Source organism: Boeremia exigua, assembly GCF_020726555.1.
Source record: "Boeremia exigua strain MPI-SDFR-AT-0100 chromosome Unknown C7974scaffold_8, whole genome shotgun sequence".
Taxonomy (NCBI): Eukaryota; Fungi; Ascomycota; class Dothideomycetes; order Pleosporales; family Didymellaceae; genus Boeremia; species Boeremia exigua.
The window spans coordinates 465,617-477,803 of record NW_025763525.1 but is presented as its reverse complement, the minus strand read 5'-3'; the positions used below and the strand labels follow the sequence as shown (position 1 = coordinate 477,803).

The following is a 12,187-nucleotide window of genomic DNA, read 5'->3' as shown; positions in this document are numbered from 1 at the left end:
ATCAGCTATGTCTCTCCATCAGACGCAGCCAGCATGGCCGCCTCGGACGCCTCTGAGCCGCACTGCGCAGTTCTCGTCAGCTAGTCTAATGCCACAGGACCTGCCACGATAGCCAATCCCCCGAGTTGCCTTGCATAAGCCATGAATAGACGTCAAGTTTATGGCTTCCACCACGCCTCGTTCTCTTTACGACATTCCTGGGTCTCACGATGTCAAAGAATTGCGCAATTGAAAGCGGATCCAGGCGTGTACCTGCGTTGCGTGTGCGACCTTTTCCACGGCGTCTTATGGGACGACACACGTGGCTCTCGAACTGGTCCACCTCGGCCCATGTCGCGTCCTTGCAAGCTTACTGCAGGTATGCAGTCGACCCTTCACTCGGAAGAAGAGGCGGTCAACCATCGCAGGCTTTGGGGGCGCTAAAGTGCGCTACCAAGTCGCGCTACAGACCTCGCGCCTACGGCTCGGTCCAGGACGGCAAAAACAGACGATCTTGTCGATAACCCCAACCTCGTACTCGACCTGCGTTGACAACACAGCAGTCTTGCCATGCTCGGTCAAGTTCTGGCCGCCGTAAACGCTAGAGTGATTTAGCGGCTATGTCTTTCGGAGCGATTAAATGGCGCTTTTGTAGCACGTAAAGTCACCAAAACTCTACCATGCAGCTATGCATTGGAGACAATTCCGGGTGTCTGCTCCACCTAGATCTTCCAGCGTAACAAAAACATAAGACAAGGTGCCGTGGTTTGCAATTGTCGGTGGGGAGCCCCAGACTATACGACGCGGCAGGAACCGATCGACGTGCAAGATCGAGTGTTCGGCGTTCGCGAGACTGTGTCAATGTGGGTATCGAGCAAGCGCACGCGCTTCGCTTGCAAGGATTCGCATACGGACTAACCATTTGGTGCAATTGCGCGGCTTCGATGACCCAACAGTCCTGCGTTGCTGGGGATCCGATCCTGCATGTCTTCCCTTGCGAGACTCGTTCGCATGCCCCACAGACTCTCGACCAAGAGGAAGAACCTACGACCGCTAAGAGGTGAAGGATCAAGACTAGATTGCACCTCAACGTTACCCGACCATCCGCATGTGCGGCACAGCCCGTGTCGTACATGGAAGCAGGAACGAGTCTTCCATGTGCTTGGGCGGGGTCAGCGTGCACGTCAATTCCGACACATTGCGGTCATTGTATCGTTGGAAAGACGATATCTGTCAGCGAAGCCCCAACCGTTCTGACGGTTACCCTATGGCCCACACAGTAAGCCTTCAAGCATCCACCAGGCAGCCACCTTCAATTGCACGTGTATGCTATGGGAACGGGCCGCCTAATACAAGCGCTACGATCAGTAGCTGTACACTAACCCGGTTGCGCCAGCCAGCCCTGCGGAGGTAACAGATACCTTTTCACCAATGTGTACGCTGCATGCACGCAAGAGGCTACCGCTAGCGATTCTTGTCATGTCCATTTTGGAGTGTAGCATGACCGTTTAGCCAAACGAGTCAATTTGTTTAGTGCGATTGGTGGGCTCGGGGACCTTAGGTTGATCTTCGGTGCTGAATACTATGATCAGACACTCCGCAGGGCTCTAGTCCGACGACTGCATTCGCAATCGGCGAGTCATCTGCGTATTCGCCCTATCCTAGCTTTTCACTAACACAGATGCACCTCAAACTGCAGGTGACTACCAAAATGGACACCCATCTATCTCTAAACGATTCATGCTGGTCAATCATCGCCAGATTGTGTCTCTATTCTGCTTGGCTATCTGTGTGGCTGGCCTTGAGCTCCGGCTGCGTGGAATATACGACCGAACTAGAGGACGACCTACATACACTAAATGACCGGCAATGTCTTGGTTCTCTGCAGCCCCAGAAAACTTTCCCAGTCTGTTGGGTTCCTACCATCGGGTAAGCCAAAGTGTGCGTCAGGTGTTCACTGGTTGGTCAACATCAAGGCAGATCGATTACGCACGATGGCCCGAACGGTCCATAGGATGTGGTGGCGTCGTCTTTGTGGACTTATTGCTTTGTTTGCAGTGGACTAGGGTAGTATTGCTAGCTAGAGTAGACGGCGATTGTCTTGCATGCACGCTCTATAAAGAAGCGTCGGTCTTGATGCACGACATCCCTCTCATATTGGCCTCGTCGTCATCATCTTAGCATCATGATCAACACAACGGATGGTCAGATGCGATTCAGCAACATATCTCATCTGTCGAATGAGGACCAAGCTTTCATCTCTCGGTATGGATGCGGACCAAGTCTACCGGTACCCCATGAGACCGTACACGGAGCATTTGAGAGCATCGTGGACTTACACCCCTCAATACTCGCCGCTATCCATGGTGACCGTAAAATCACGTATCATCAGCTTGATCTCGCGGCCAACCGCCTCGCCCATCACCTCATCACTTCGGGGCTCAGACCAAAGCAACGAGTATGCCTTGTGGTCCAACGGTCTTTGGAAATGCTTATCGGTCTACTTGCCATCCTGAAGGCGGGATGTCAGTACGTCCCCATCGATGGTGGAGTCGCCTCAGACCAAGCCTTGCAACATATCTTTGAGGATACAGAGGCTCGCTTTATCTTATGTTTGCCCAGATACTGGGACAAAGTCAAGCAATTCGCATCCAGAACCGCTATCGTGCTTGAGCTGGGCATGGACACAGGAGCATTCTATTCTCCTCTTCGACCAGACGTCAAGGTTTCTTCCACTGATGGCGTATATGCTATGTACACATCAGGTAAGTCTCCCACAGGTGTAAAACTGTGTGCCCACTGACCATGATCACCAGGTAGCACGGGGGGTACCGAAAGGCGTTGACGTCAAGCATGGCACTATGACCAATGCACTGCTACTCGAACCAGGAAGGTTACGAATCACTACTGGCTCGAGAGTTGCGCAGGTGCTGAGTATTTCTTTTGCGATGGGTACGCATTCAGCCATACAGATGAAACATACAATACTGACGAATGACTCAGGCGCATGGGAGATGCTTGGTTCGTTGGTCAATGGAGGCACTCTATACCTCAGAGGTTCCGACTGGAACGCCACATTGACTCAAGTCAGTCTCAAGCCTCTTGCCTCATCCGGAAGTTGCAGCTGACGGTTTTTCCAGATTGACACTCTCATCTGCACGCCCTCAATACTTTCCAAGTATCAGCAGCAGGATTATCCAAATATCAAAACAGTCGTCGTTGCAGGAGAAGCGTGTTCACAGTCGTAAGTGTCTCCCAAATTAATAGATACTTCTTGTACTGATCGTACTATAGTCTCGCGGACGATTGGGCCCAGGATCGATGCTTCTACAACCTACTCGGCTCTACCGAAGTGTTTCTCTTCTCTGCGCACCAACATATCATCGGCGAGCCGTTGTCAATCGGCCGACCGCTACCCAACACGAAATGTTACATTCTTGACGAAGCCGACGAGCCAGTTCCTGTTGGACAGAGAGGTACTCTCTGGGTGGGTGGTAAAGGAGTGTCAAGAGGATATATCAATCTTCCTCTCACAAGTGCTGAGAAGTTTCAACTCGACAAATTCGCCGACGACGGAACGACCATGTATAACTTCGGCAACATCGTGTGCTGGAGGGCCGATGGATCTCTGGACTCGTTCGGTCGAATGGACGATCAAGTTAAGATCAAGGGCTTTCGCGTCGAGTTGGAAGGTGTCACGGCTGTTATCGAACAGTTCGAAGGCATTGCGCAAGCTACGTCGCTTGTCATCGACGGAATTCTTTACGCTTTCTACACATTCTCAGCTCCCATCGACGAGCATGAACTACAGGCGTACTTGCGGAAGCACCTACCATATTACTCGGTACCTGAAAGATGGTTTCAAGTTGAGGTCATACCGTTGAACTCCAATGGAAAGGTCGATAAATCACAACTGAAGGCTCTTGCAGCAGAAACCAGCATACCGGCAATCGATGTTAAGCCCACCAAACCAGGTCATCAGAGAGTGGATTCAGCCTTCGACGACTTAGTTGCTGCCCGAGAAATCGTGGTCCCTCTTCCTGTCATCACACAGGAAACATCGCGGACTTCATTCCGGGATGTCGATCTTGAGAAGGGTGTTCGTTGTCACGTCAAGCACTTGAGTACCTCAACGGTAGGGACCAATCCAGACGACACATCCGCCCTGCTTCCAGAACCTAAAGGCTCTCCGACTGGCCACTGGCTTCGACATCGTGGTTTGATAGCTTACCGCTGGTTCCTGATCCCAATTGTTGCGGTAAACATTGGAGTCGCATGCTGGATTCTCAACCGGGGCATCAAGGACCAACATTACCCGCTTTCTTACGTTGCTACAGCTACAGCAGCAAACCTCTGCGCCTCGATTTCGATACGCTCGGAACCAGTCATCAATCTTCTCTTCACAGTATTCTCTTCGGTGCCTACCTGGACGCCGCTCGTGGTTCGGAGAATCTGCGCGAACGTCTATCATATCGGTGGCATACATGTCGGATGTGCCATTGCTGCGGTGATCTGGTTCATCATTTTCGCTGTTGGAGTAAGCATCGACCTCGTCAAGAGCACCAACACCCGAGCCATTTCACTTGCACCATCGATCCTGACATATCTGATCCTGTCGCTGCTTCTCTCGATGACAGCGCTTTCTCAACCCACTCTTCGCAACAAGTACCACGACTCTTGGGAGAACTTACACCGTTTCGGAGGCTGGACGATCCTCGGTCTTTACTGGGTACTTGTTGGGTTGTCAACGAAGGACCTAAGCCGTGGCTCGGGTATGTCGATTTCAGAGGCTTATCTGCGCAATCCTTCTATTTGGCTCATCGCGATTGCGACTCTGGCGATCATCTTTCCCTGGCTTTTCCTGCGTCGTGTCCCAGTCCGATCGGAAGTGCTCTCTTCCCACGCCGTCCGCTTACATTTCGACTCTGAGGTAGCGCCTGGTCAGGGTGTCCGCCTTGCTGAGCGACCCCTTGGCGATTGGCATGGGTTCGCAACTATTACCAATGGTCTCGGCAATAACCCCGACAGCACTGGGAAAGGGTACTCGGTCATTGTCAGCCGAGCTGGCGACTTCACCGGCCGCTGTATCGACAGTGCACCAACGCATATCTGGAGGCGTGGCATCCCTACTTGTGGTGTCCTACGCATTGCCACCCTCTTCAAGAGCGTGGTCGTGGTAGCCACCGGATCTGGTATTGGACCATGTCTATCCATCTTCCCATACCAACAAGTCGCCATGCGCATCCTCTGGACTGCCCCAAACCACAAGAAGACGTTTGGCCAATCTATCATGGATGACGTGCGCAGAAGAGACCCTAATGCAGTTATCTACAACACACGAGAGTCAGGCAAACCTGACATGAGCCTACTGACATACCGACTGTACAAAGAGAGCGGCGCTGAAGCGGTTCTGGTCATCAGCAACAAGCGCTTCACGCAGCAGATCGTGTTCGACATGGAAAAGAGGGGAATTCCGGCGTATGGTGCGATTTTTGATTCTTAGACTTTTACGCTTGACATGATGAGCATCCCGAGTAGGGATGGAAACGAAAGCGTCGCTTTGATTGATAGAGATGATTCATACGATACACGAATACATGACATGACGCTTCCAGCAAGATAGTTCAATGTAGTGACAACTGTTGTCTACAATCCCTGACCTTCCATTTGAAGACGGCGACCACACTCTTGACATAAATTTGCGCTTCATTTGCGAGGACAGTTAATCCATCGATGCACTTTCCAATTTGGATTTGATCATACCGTGTCAACTTCGGAGCATGCACAGAGGAGCGGTCAAGTTCCTAGACCTAGATCTGCACCATGTCGCTAACTCCACCACACCTTCTCTAGTAGTCCACACCGCAGTTTTGGCACCTCCAAAATCACTGCTCATCAGGTACAGCTGCTAGCGCGTGTCGCAACTATACCTTCGGGGCGCGGCATGCACGTGCGTGGCCGAAGTATTCGCCGAGGTAAGATCGCGCAACCAAGCAGAGTGAAGGAGAGGGTGAAAGCTGCTGGCGCAATCATCGTTTAACTCACTAGCGTGACCCCGCCCCTCCATGTACATAATGGATTTTGGCGCACTACGTAAAGACTAACACCAAAACACCAAGCTACTACGAGTTGTTCAAAACGACGATCACTGCCGCCGAGCTTCACCGGATCAACCTGCCAACGAGCGTAAGCGGCTCTTACGCAAGCTTGTAGCCGCGTCAAACACTGCGCTACACACTGAAGCGTGTGGTCATGAGATCTGCGAAGCGCTCTTTCATGGAGCTCCCCCCGGGTACGTCTTTGAGCCAATCATTATTGACTTGCGAGCGCAAACCCAAGCTTGCAAACAAAGTGGGATCAAGACTGACTTTACACCTCAGAGCTTCGTAATCAGATCTACCTCTGTTACATTGATGCAACCACATCCCACCGCGAAATCGATTGGTCCTCACTCAGTCCTCACGAGGAGGATAGAAGGATCACCGACACGCTTGCTCTGAGTCGGTTATGCAAGCAGATCCGCAAAGAGTACCTCTCGCTCTGGATATCAACTGTGACGGTCAGAGTTCGAGAGTTTCACCTCGAAAGGTATTTGGTGAAATTCCACTCGCTTGATAACACGGTTTGCTCCCACGCAAACCTTTGCTTGCTGCTCCCTCAGTATTTCAATGGAAGTTGGATCAGGTCCAGAGCTGTGACGGACATCACCAGTCTCTTCAAAGCAATGGTGCAGAACAAGAACTTGAACTGTAAAATGGCAACTGTGTGGCCTCCAGGAGGCGCCGTAGATGACATGAAGGAACTCGACGATATTTTGAGCAAGGTCAGTCACAACGCCATACCCGTTCTCGACTCCATTGTCTCAGTGCAACTATCGGTAAGCCAGCACCGTCCGATTGTTCACTTCACCTTGAAGGAACATAGGACGCTGCCAGGAGAGTGGCCCTGGTACGGAGCTTATGATCTCAACCGCGAGAGCTTGCTCCTCTGGGTCAAGTGGTTTGAAGGTCTCGGGCTACTTGAGGCTGGTTTGAAAGTATGGTGCATCGACATCACGGCCGAACCGCATGACGACAACATCGCGTCATTCACCCCAATTTTTGTGGACGACCAATACACGAAGCCTCGTCAAGGTGGTACTTTGCGCCTGTTTCAGTAGTTCAAGTTGGTGGTGTACCTGGGCTGCGGCGCTTCTTGACGGATGAAGGCGCCCAAACAGGGCTCTTGTTTGGATTCACAGATGTCGTTACTACCATAAATGTTGGCGGTAGACAAAATACTCTCAACAGATAGGTCATGACAGAATCAAGCTATGCAATCATCACCTCACGTGAATTTGCCACACGGACTTTGCTGTTTACGCTATCACTTCAACACACAGCCTGCACATTATCACATCTCTGCGTTACAAGAGAGACCCAGGATACTATTATTCCAATGCGTTGTCGCTAAAACTGTCACTATTCTATTACCGTGCCTTTTCGGGGCGATTCACGGGCGCTTCGACGCTTGCTCGAGACTACTTTTCGCATCCACTGCCACGATCTTTGAAGACATCATCGAAGAATAAGGGAGTCACCATCATTCTTCATCTCGACCCCCTCCGCCCACGATTGGCCGTAGTGCGTACGGCTTCATCGTATGTCGGCGGCGCGTAGAGACTAGCACGAACCCTCGGTGACTCTACATGCTCAAGAGCCCCGACCTCTTTACATTCAGGCACGATCTGCGAACAGCGCTCAGACCCAGACAGGACTTTCTTTTCGGTCTGAATGCTGGGCAATATTCCGGAGGCAATGCGCACCGGGGTTCTCAGCTGCACAAAGAACACCCTCCCAGCATGTTCCCCACTTTGGCATTGCCAGCCCATCAGAATTTCGAGCTCGTATCTTCGTTCCAGATTGCAGGTCGCAAAGTCTGGTACTACACTTTCGTCGAGAACCACATTGTCCCACAGCCTTGAATCGATTTTGCTTTGCTTGCCCGATGGATCCGATGCTGAGAAGATCTGCAGGCCGACGTTGCTCAGTGACTGCAGTGTCCAAAACGACATATGCCCATGCGTGGCGGTACCAGCACGAATATCAGTGTAGCCAACAAGGAGCATCTGGAAAGACTGAAGATACAAATTTTGCGGATGTTGATTGAGTTTGGTGATAGAAAGGTCCATTTTGACTCCGCGATGGCTTGGCGATTGTTCATCGATACGAGGTACCCTCACAAGCTGGAAGTCTGGCTGGAGGGTTGCTGTTATCAGAATTTCAGCCGGCCCTAGACCAAGTACATCAGACTGTGTCCGAACACACGACGGTAACGGCATGGAGCTTGGCCCTAGCACGGTCGCACGCGCCTTTACGATCGCTGCAGTTGGCTCAAGACCATGGTCGCGATGAAGTAGACGCACGTCAATTGGCCAAATATCGATCGGATGACTCTTTACTGACGTCAGATATGTATTTCGAATTGAATAGAGGAACTCACCTTCACTGATCGATTTCTGAACATGTTTCGTATTGTGATGACAGAAACGTCGATACGATATGCGACCTCATTTCCAGCTTGCAGGCCCTTTGTTGAGGGCGGCAGCTGCCGTGCCAACGTTTGGTTGTCAAGGTTTTCGTCGTCCTGATAGTCGTCTCCAGATGGAGTATCTGGCGGACATGTAGAGCAGTCCGGCGCCCGCGGGACCCGCAGGCGGAAATCGAAGCTGTGGCAGCCGACTTCGAGTCGGAGAGGCCGCGACTTCCGAGGCTTGGACACGAGATAGGAGGGAAATATTTTGTGCACTTCTCGTATCATTGTATGTTTCTCTTCTTCCCGCCGTGAGAACAACAGGCCTGGAGCGCCGGTCAGGGACGAGGTGCTCTCGCCAATCAGTGTTGCTGTGAGTTCCGAAACTGTTGTTGTCTGCGAGCAGAAGATCTTGATACTTCCTGATATGATCTCCCCACTCGAGAAAGTCGATTTGTTGTTCTCGATATCCAGCCGCACGTCCATTGTATCGGATGAAGGTAGTTGCACGTGATGATGAGGGAACGAAAATGGCATCGCAGAGAGGATTAACGATAGTGGGACTGATTGGGGAATCTGAAAAGATCACAATTAACTTTCAACATATATCTTTGAAATAACAGCTTACAGTCTCTAATGTCACCACATGTCGCTCCGGTGGTGTCGTCGCCGCGATGTGCCGGCTATTTTTAGCCGGGGAGCCAAGATTGCCCATTTCTGCTCGCTACACTCGAAACTTCCATGAGCAGAGGACGAACAAATTTGCCCGGCTGCTTCGCGTGTGACCGAGATTATAGGGCTGGGAATATTCCCTGCACCTGGGAACCTCGCATAGCAGGCTTGGTTTTTGCAGGCCAAGAGAAGAACTGGTCGAGCGTACCACTCTAATATACAGCAATTTTGTCGTTATATACGTTTAGGTGCTCTAGGAACATTCGGTTTAAATAAAACAGTGATGGTTCATCCCTGTTGATACTGCTCGTTGTCAAAGAATGAGAAATCAGCATCGAGCCAGTCGAGCGTGGGTTGAACATCAAACAAACCCCACCCTGGATCCGTGCTGCCAAGTATGTCGCCTGATGAGAATGCAAAATCTGGCGTAGATGCGGAAAATGGCGTGGAAGTTGGTTGCTGAACGACGAGGGGATCGGCTGACGCCAAAAGTTGATTTGTTGGCTGATACGCTGCAAAAGATGCTTGCTGGACTTGCGATATCTGAAGATCCGATTCAACATCGGTCGCGAGAGTTCTCTGGCGCTTTTCAGACACAAGACCTTCGCAAAGCTCGATGAAGGATTTGAAGAGCATTTGCAGCTTCGCAATTGAGGTAGAGAGCTCGGTGAGATCCTCGAGCTCATCGGTGACGCGCTTGAGGGTATGGAAGTCGTTTGAATTCGAGGTAGCCACTACGTGGCAGAATAGAACGAAGAACGGAGTCAATGGATGGTAGAGCACAGTCCTAATTAGGTGAGTCGATTGAAGACACGTGGCAATGGAGAGGCAATAGCGTATGCTTACCAGTGCATATAAGCTACATGGGCGCGAATGTCGGTCAGAGTCAAAGCAGCTTCCTGGATACTTCGCAATGTCGACATGGCCATTCTAGCTGACTCAAGGCAATCGTGGTCGACGTATGGTTGAGCTGGTAAGCAGATCTGCTTAGAGCGCAGTATGGAGGTTCGCAGCGAGTGGTACGAGAATTGTATCGTCGTCAATTCAGTTCCCATGTGAAGGCCACTCCAGGAATCAGATGGCCCGTGCAACTGACCGCTGTCAGTAAAGATGCTTTCGTTTACCATAAATGGCCCGTACCTCAGTGATCCGCGCGTGGACCCGCTTCAGACGATCCAGGAGATCAGCCACCACATACTCAACCCTCGAAAGTAACGCCTTGTTGTTCGAAATCTTCAGTGGATGAAGTTCCAGAACGAAAATGGCTTGCACCGGTACGAAGAGCAAATAAGTTGAAAGTAAGGCTGATAAAGATCTGTTGAGAGGTGAAGAGAATACTGCGTCAAGACCCTCATGGTTTAGGAGACAGCGCGTCCGCCCGAGCATCATAGTGTAGTTCTTGTCAAGGATGTGACACCACACATAGCAGTAATACAGCTCCAAATCATCCTCGGTTTCTGTACCAATTGCGTTCACACGCATTTCGAGATTCAAGTCCTCGCAAGTTTTACACGCGGCCGAGATGAAAGCCCAACAATGCACCGAGTCACCCTGGCCCTGGGCAATGAAAGCCTACATCTTGTCAGCCACCATGTTTCGTACCAGAAGAAAAGCTTTAAGCCACTCACGCTGCATAGCAAGGATTGCAGGAATAGCAAAGAAGGAGCTGCAAGGAGATGAATGCGCGTCATTGCCAATTGGACGCTACGTAAGTACTTTGCTGCTTGATCACGCATGCCGTCTTCGAGGCTACCTATGTCGCCCTCCGACAAAACCGTGTTAATGAATTTGTACGCTGCAGAGTTCACGCATATTGAGTATAGCAGCAGCGTCTCGGCGTCACCTGTTGGATTCATCAAGGCGAGCCCCATAGTCTTCAACGACTTTGGTGAGACATGCTTGAAGTAATCGAGCACATGCGGGCCGATGCTCCCTCCTTTGAGCTCTGACGATATTGTTAGCACAAAACTCTAATTTTGCAAGGCCGACTTACCACGAAGCATCCAGTACAGAAGCTCTATAGTTGGTACAGCGATATCTTCGAGGATGTTTGCAACTCGAGTACTTCTTACTCCAGCTAGATCCACTTGTTTTGTGCTCTGACTCAGATGAGAAACAAACGACATCGCCGAGTTCAGGACAGCCAGTCGATCCGCCGGCATGGGCTTCCCAGATGTGATTTCTCTACGGATGAAATCATGCGCCTCTATGATCGAAGGCGACTGAGGTAAGCTTGCTGATCCCGATGGTGAAGGTGCGAACTGCGTTTGAAGTCCAGGATACTGCGCACTATGTGATGCTGCAACTGCTTCAGCTCCTCTTCTTCGTTTGGATGCGCTTCGTCCTGCAAACACTGTTCGGTTGCATTGTATACTTGAATCGAAACAGTTACCACAAGGATCATCTCGATCACACTTGACCTGTTGTATCAGTCAGATCGCTGCTCAGTAGGCATGCGCAGCACTACATACCTTTCTCGCTCTGCAAGTATCACACTTCTCAATGTTAGATCGGATGATATGGTGCAAATGAATTGTGTCTTACTACTGTAAGTGACGCCATAAATTCGTAGGTTCTTCACAATGTCCGAAAAAATGTGGTTCAGGGTCCGCCGGAGTCTTCCAGGTGCCTTCCAAGTGCGGTACGAAATGAAGTGAGCCGCAGCAAATCCCGTCAGTGTAGTAAAGAGTGAAAGAAGCCGTAAATAGTGATAGGGGCTTAGTGTTCAAGCTTTGTCGCCTCATCCACTCTTAAGCACTGTGAGGGCGAAGTACTGGTACGCCCTGCGCTACGCAGCTGTCATGGTGCCAAGAGCGCGCGATGAAAGGTACCACTTGGCAGCACAGCCTTCCTTCAGCCGCCGCTTATGTCAAACATGCGCTAATTGGCCGGGACAATGCCTGTTGACGATTTTGCGTATCTGAAGCGAGACAAGTGGAGCCGCAAGAATAGGCCGTTGGAGTTGGAAGGTCCCGCGCGCGGGATTCCGGGCCCGCCGAAACACCGCTTCTGACGCAATTAAGGT

General features: G+C 51.0%; 5 protein-coding genes across 5 annotated transcripts; 2 read left to right on the top strand and 3 right to left on the bottom strand.

Annotated features, from left to right (window-relative positions):
• Positions 1–573: 573 nt before the first annotated feature.
• C7974DRAFT_212444 (uncharacterized protein) lies at positions 574–1,481 on the bottom strand. The gene has a single exon (XM_046136996.1). The coding sequence runs from the start codon at positions 1,112–1,114 to the stop codon at positions 644–646; it is 471 nt and encodes a 156-aa protein (XP_045995255.1). The 5' UTR covers positions 1,115–1,481; the 3' UTR covers positions 574–643.
• A 707-nt stretch (positions 1,482–2,188) lies between these two features.
• On the top strand, positions 2,189–5,592 carry C7974DRAFT_361878 (uncharacterized protein; the record flags this gene model as incomplete). The annotated part of the gene is made up of 5 exons (XM_046139723.1): positions 2,189–2,761; positions 2,796–2,931; positions 2,983–3,065; positions 3,120–3,223; positions 3,274–5,592. The coding sequence occupies 5 exons, from the start codon at positions 2,189–2,191 to the stop codon at positions 5,480–5,482; spliced, it is 3,105 nt and encodes a 1,034-aa protein (XP_045995254.1). The 3' UTR covers positions 5,483–5,592.
• A 639-nt stretch (positions 5,593–6,231) lies between these two features.
• Positions 6,232–7,138, top strand: C7974DRAFT_456628 (uncharacterized protein; the record flags this gene model as incomplete). Its single annotated transcript, XM_046146022.1, has 2 exons — positions 6,232–6,271; positions 6,360–7,138. The coding sequence occupies 2 exons, from the start codon at positions 6,232–6,234 to the stop codon at positions 7,136–7,138; spliced, it is 819 nt and encodes a 272-aa protein (XP_045995253.1).
• Positions 7,139–7,567: 429 nt separating this feature from the next.
• On the bottom strand, positions 7,568–8,976 carry C7974DRAFT_414556 (uncharacterized protein; the record flags this gene model as incomplete). Its single annotated transcript, XM_046143806.1, has 2 exons — positions 7,568–8,413; positions 8,461–8,976. The coding sequence occupies 2 exons, from the start codon at positions 8,974–8,976 to the stop codon at positions 7,568–7,570; spliced, it is 1,362 nt and encodes a 453-aa protein (XP_045995252.1).
• A 351-nt stretch (positions 8,977–9,327) lies between these two features.
• On the bottom strand, positions 9,328–12,088 carry C7974DRAFT_212393 (uncharacterized protein). Its single transcript, XM_046136995.1, has 7 exons — positions 11,707–12,088; positions 11,634–11,657; positions 11,156–11,582; positions 10,791–11,107; positions 10,303–10,734; positions 10,009–10,253; positions 9,328–9,949 (listed from the first exon to the last, which is right to left on the bottom strand). The coding sequence occupies exons 1-7, from the start codon at positions 11,722–11,724 to the stop codon at positions 9,451–9,453; spliced, it is 1,962 nt and encodes a 653-aa protein (XP_045995251.1). The 5' UTR covers positions 11,725–12,088; the 3' UTR covers positions 9,328–9,450.
• Between the last annotated feature and the right edge of the window lie 99 nt (positions 12,089–12,187).

Bases quoted from the DNA above. Each gene is read 5' to 3' on its own strand.
- C7974DRAFT_212444 (XM_046136996.1), bottom strand. From the start codon at position 1,114: ATGTACGACACGGGCTGTGCCGCACATGCGGATGGTCGGGTAACGTTG.
- C7974DRAFT_212393 (XM_046136995.1), bottom strand. The intron at 11,108-11,155 runs GTAAGTCGGCCT...CAATATCGTCAG, and splicing joins TCTGTACTGGATGCTTCGTG to AGCTCAAAGGAGGGAGCATC. The intron at 10,254-10,302 runs GTACGGGCCATT...GACAGCGGTCAG, and splicing joins TCCACGCGCGGATCACTGAG to TTGCACGGGCCATCTGATTC.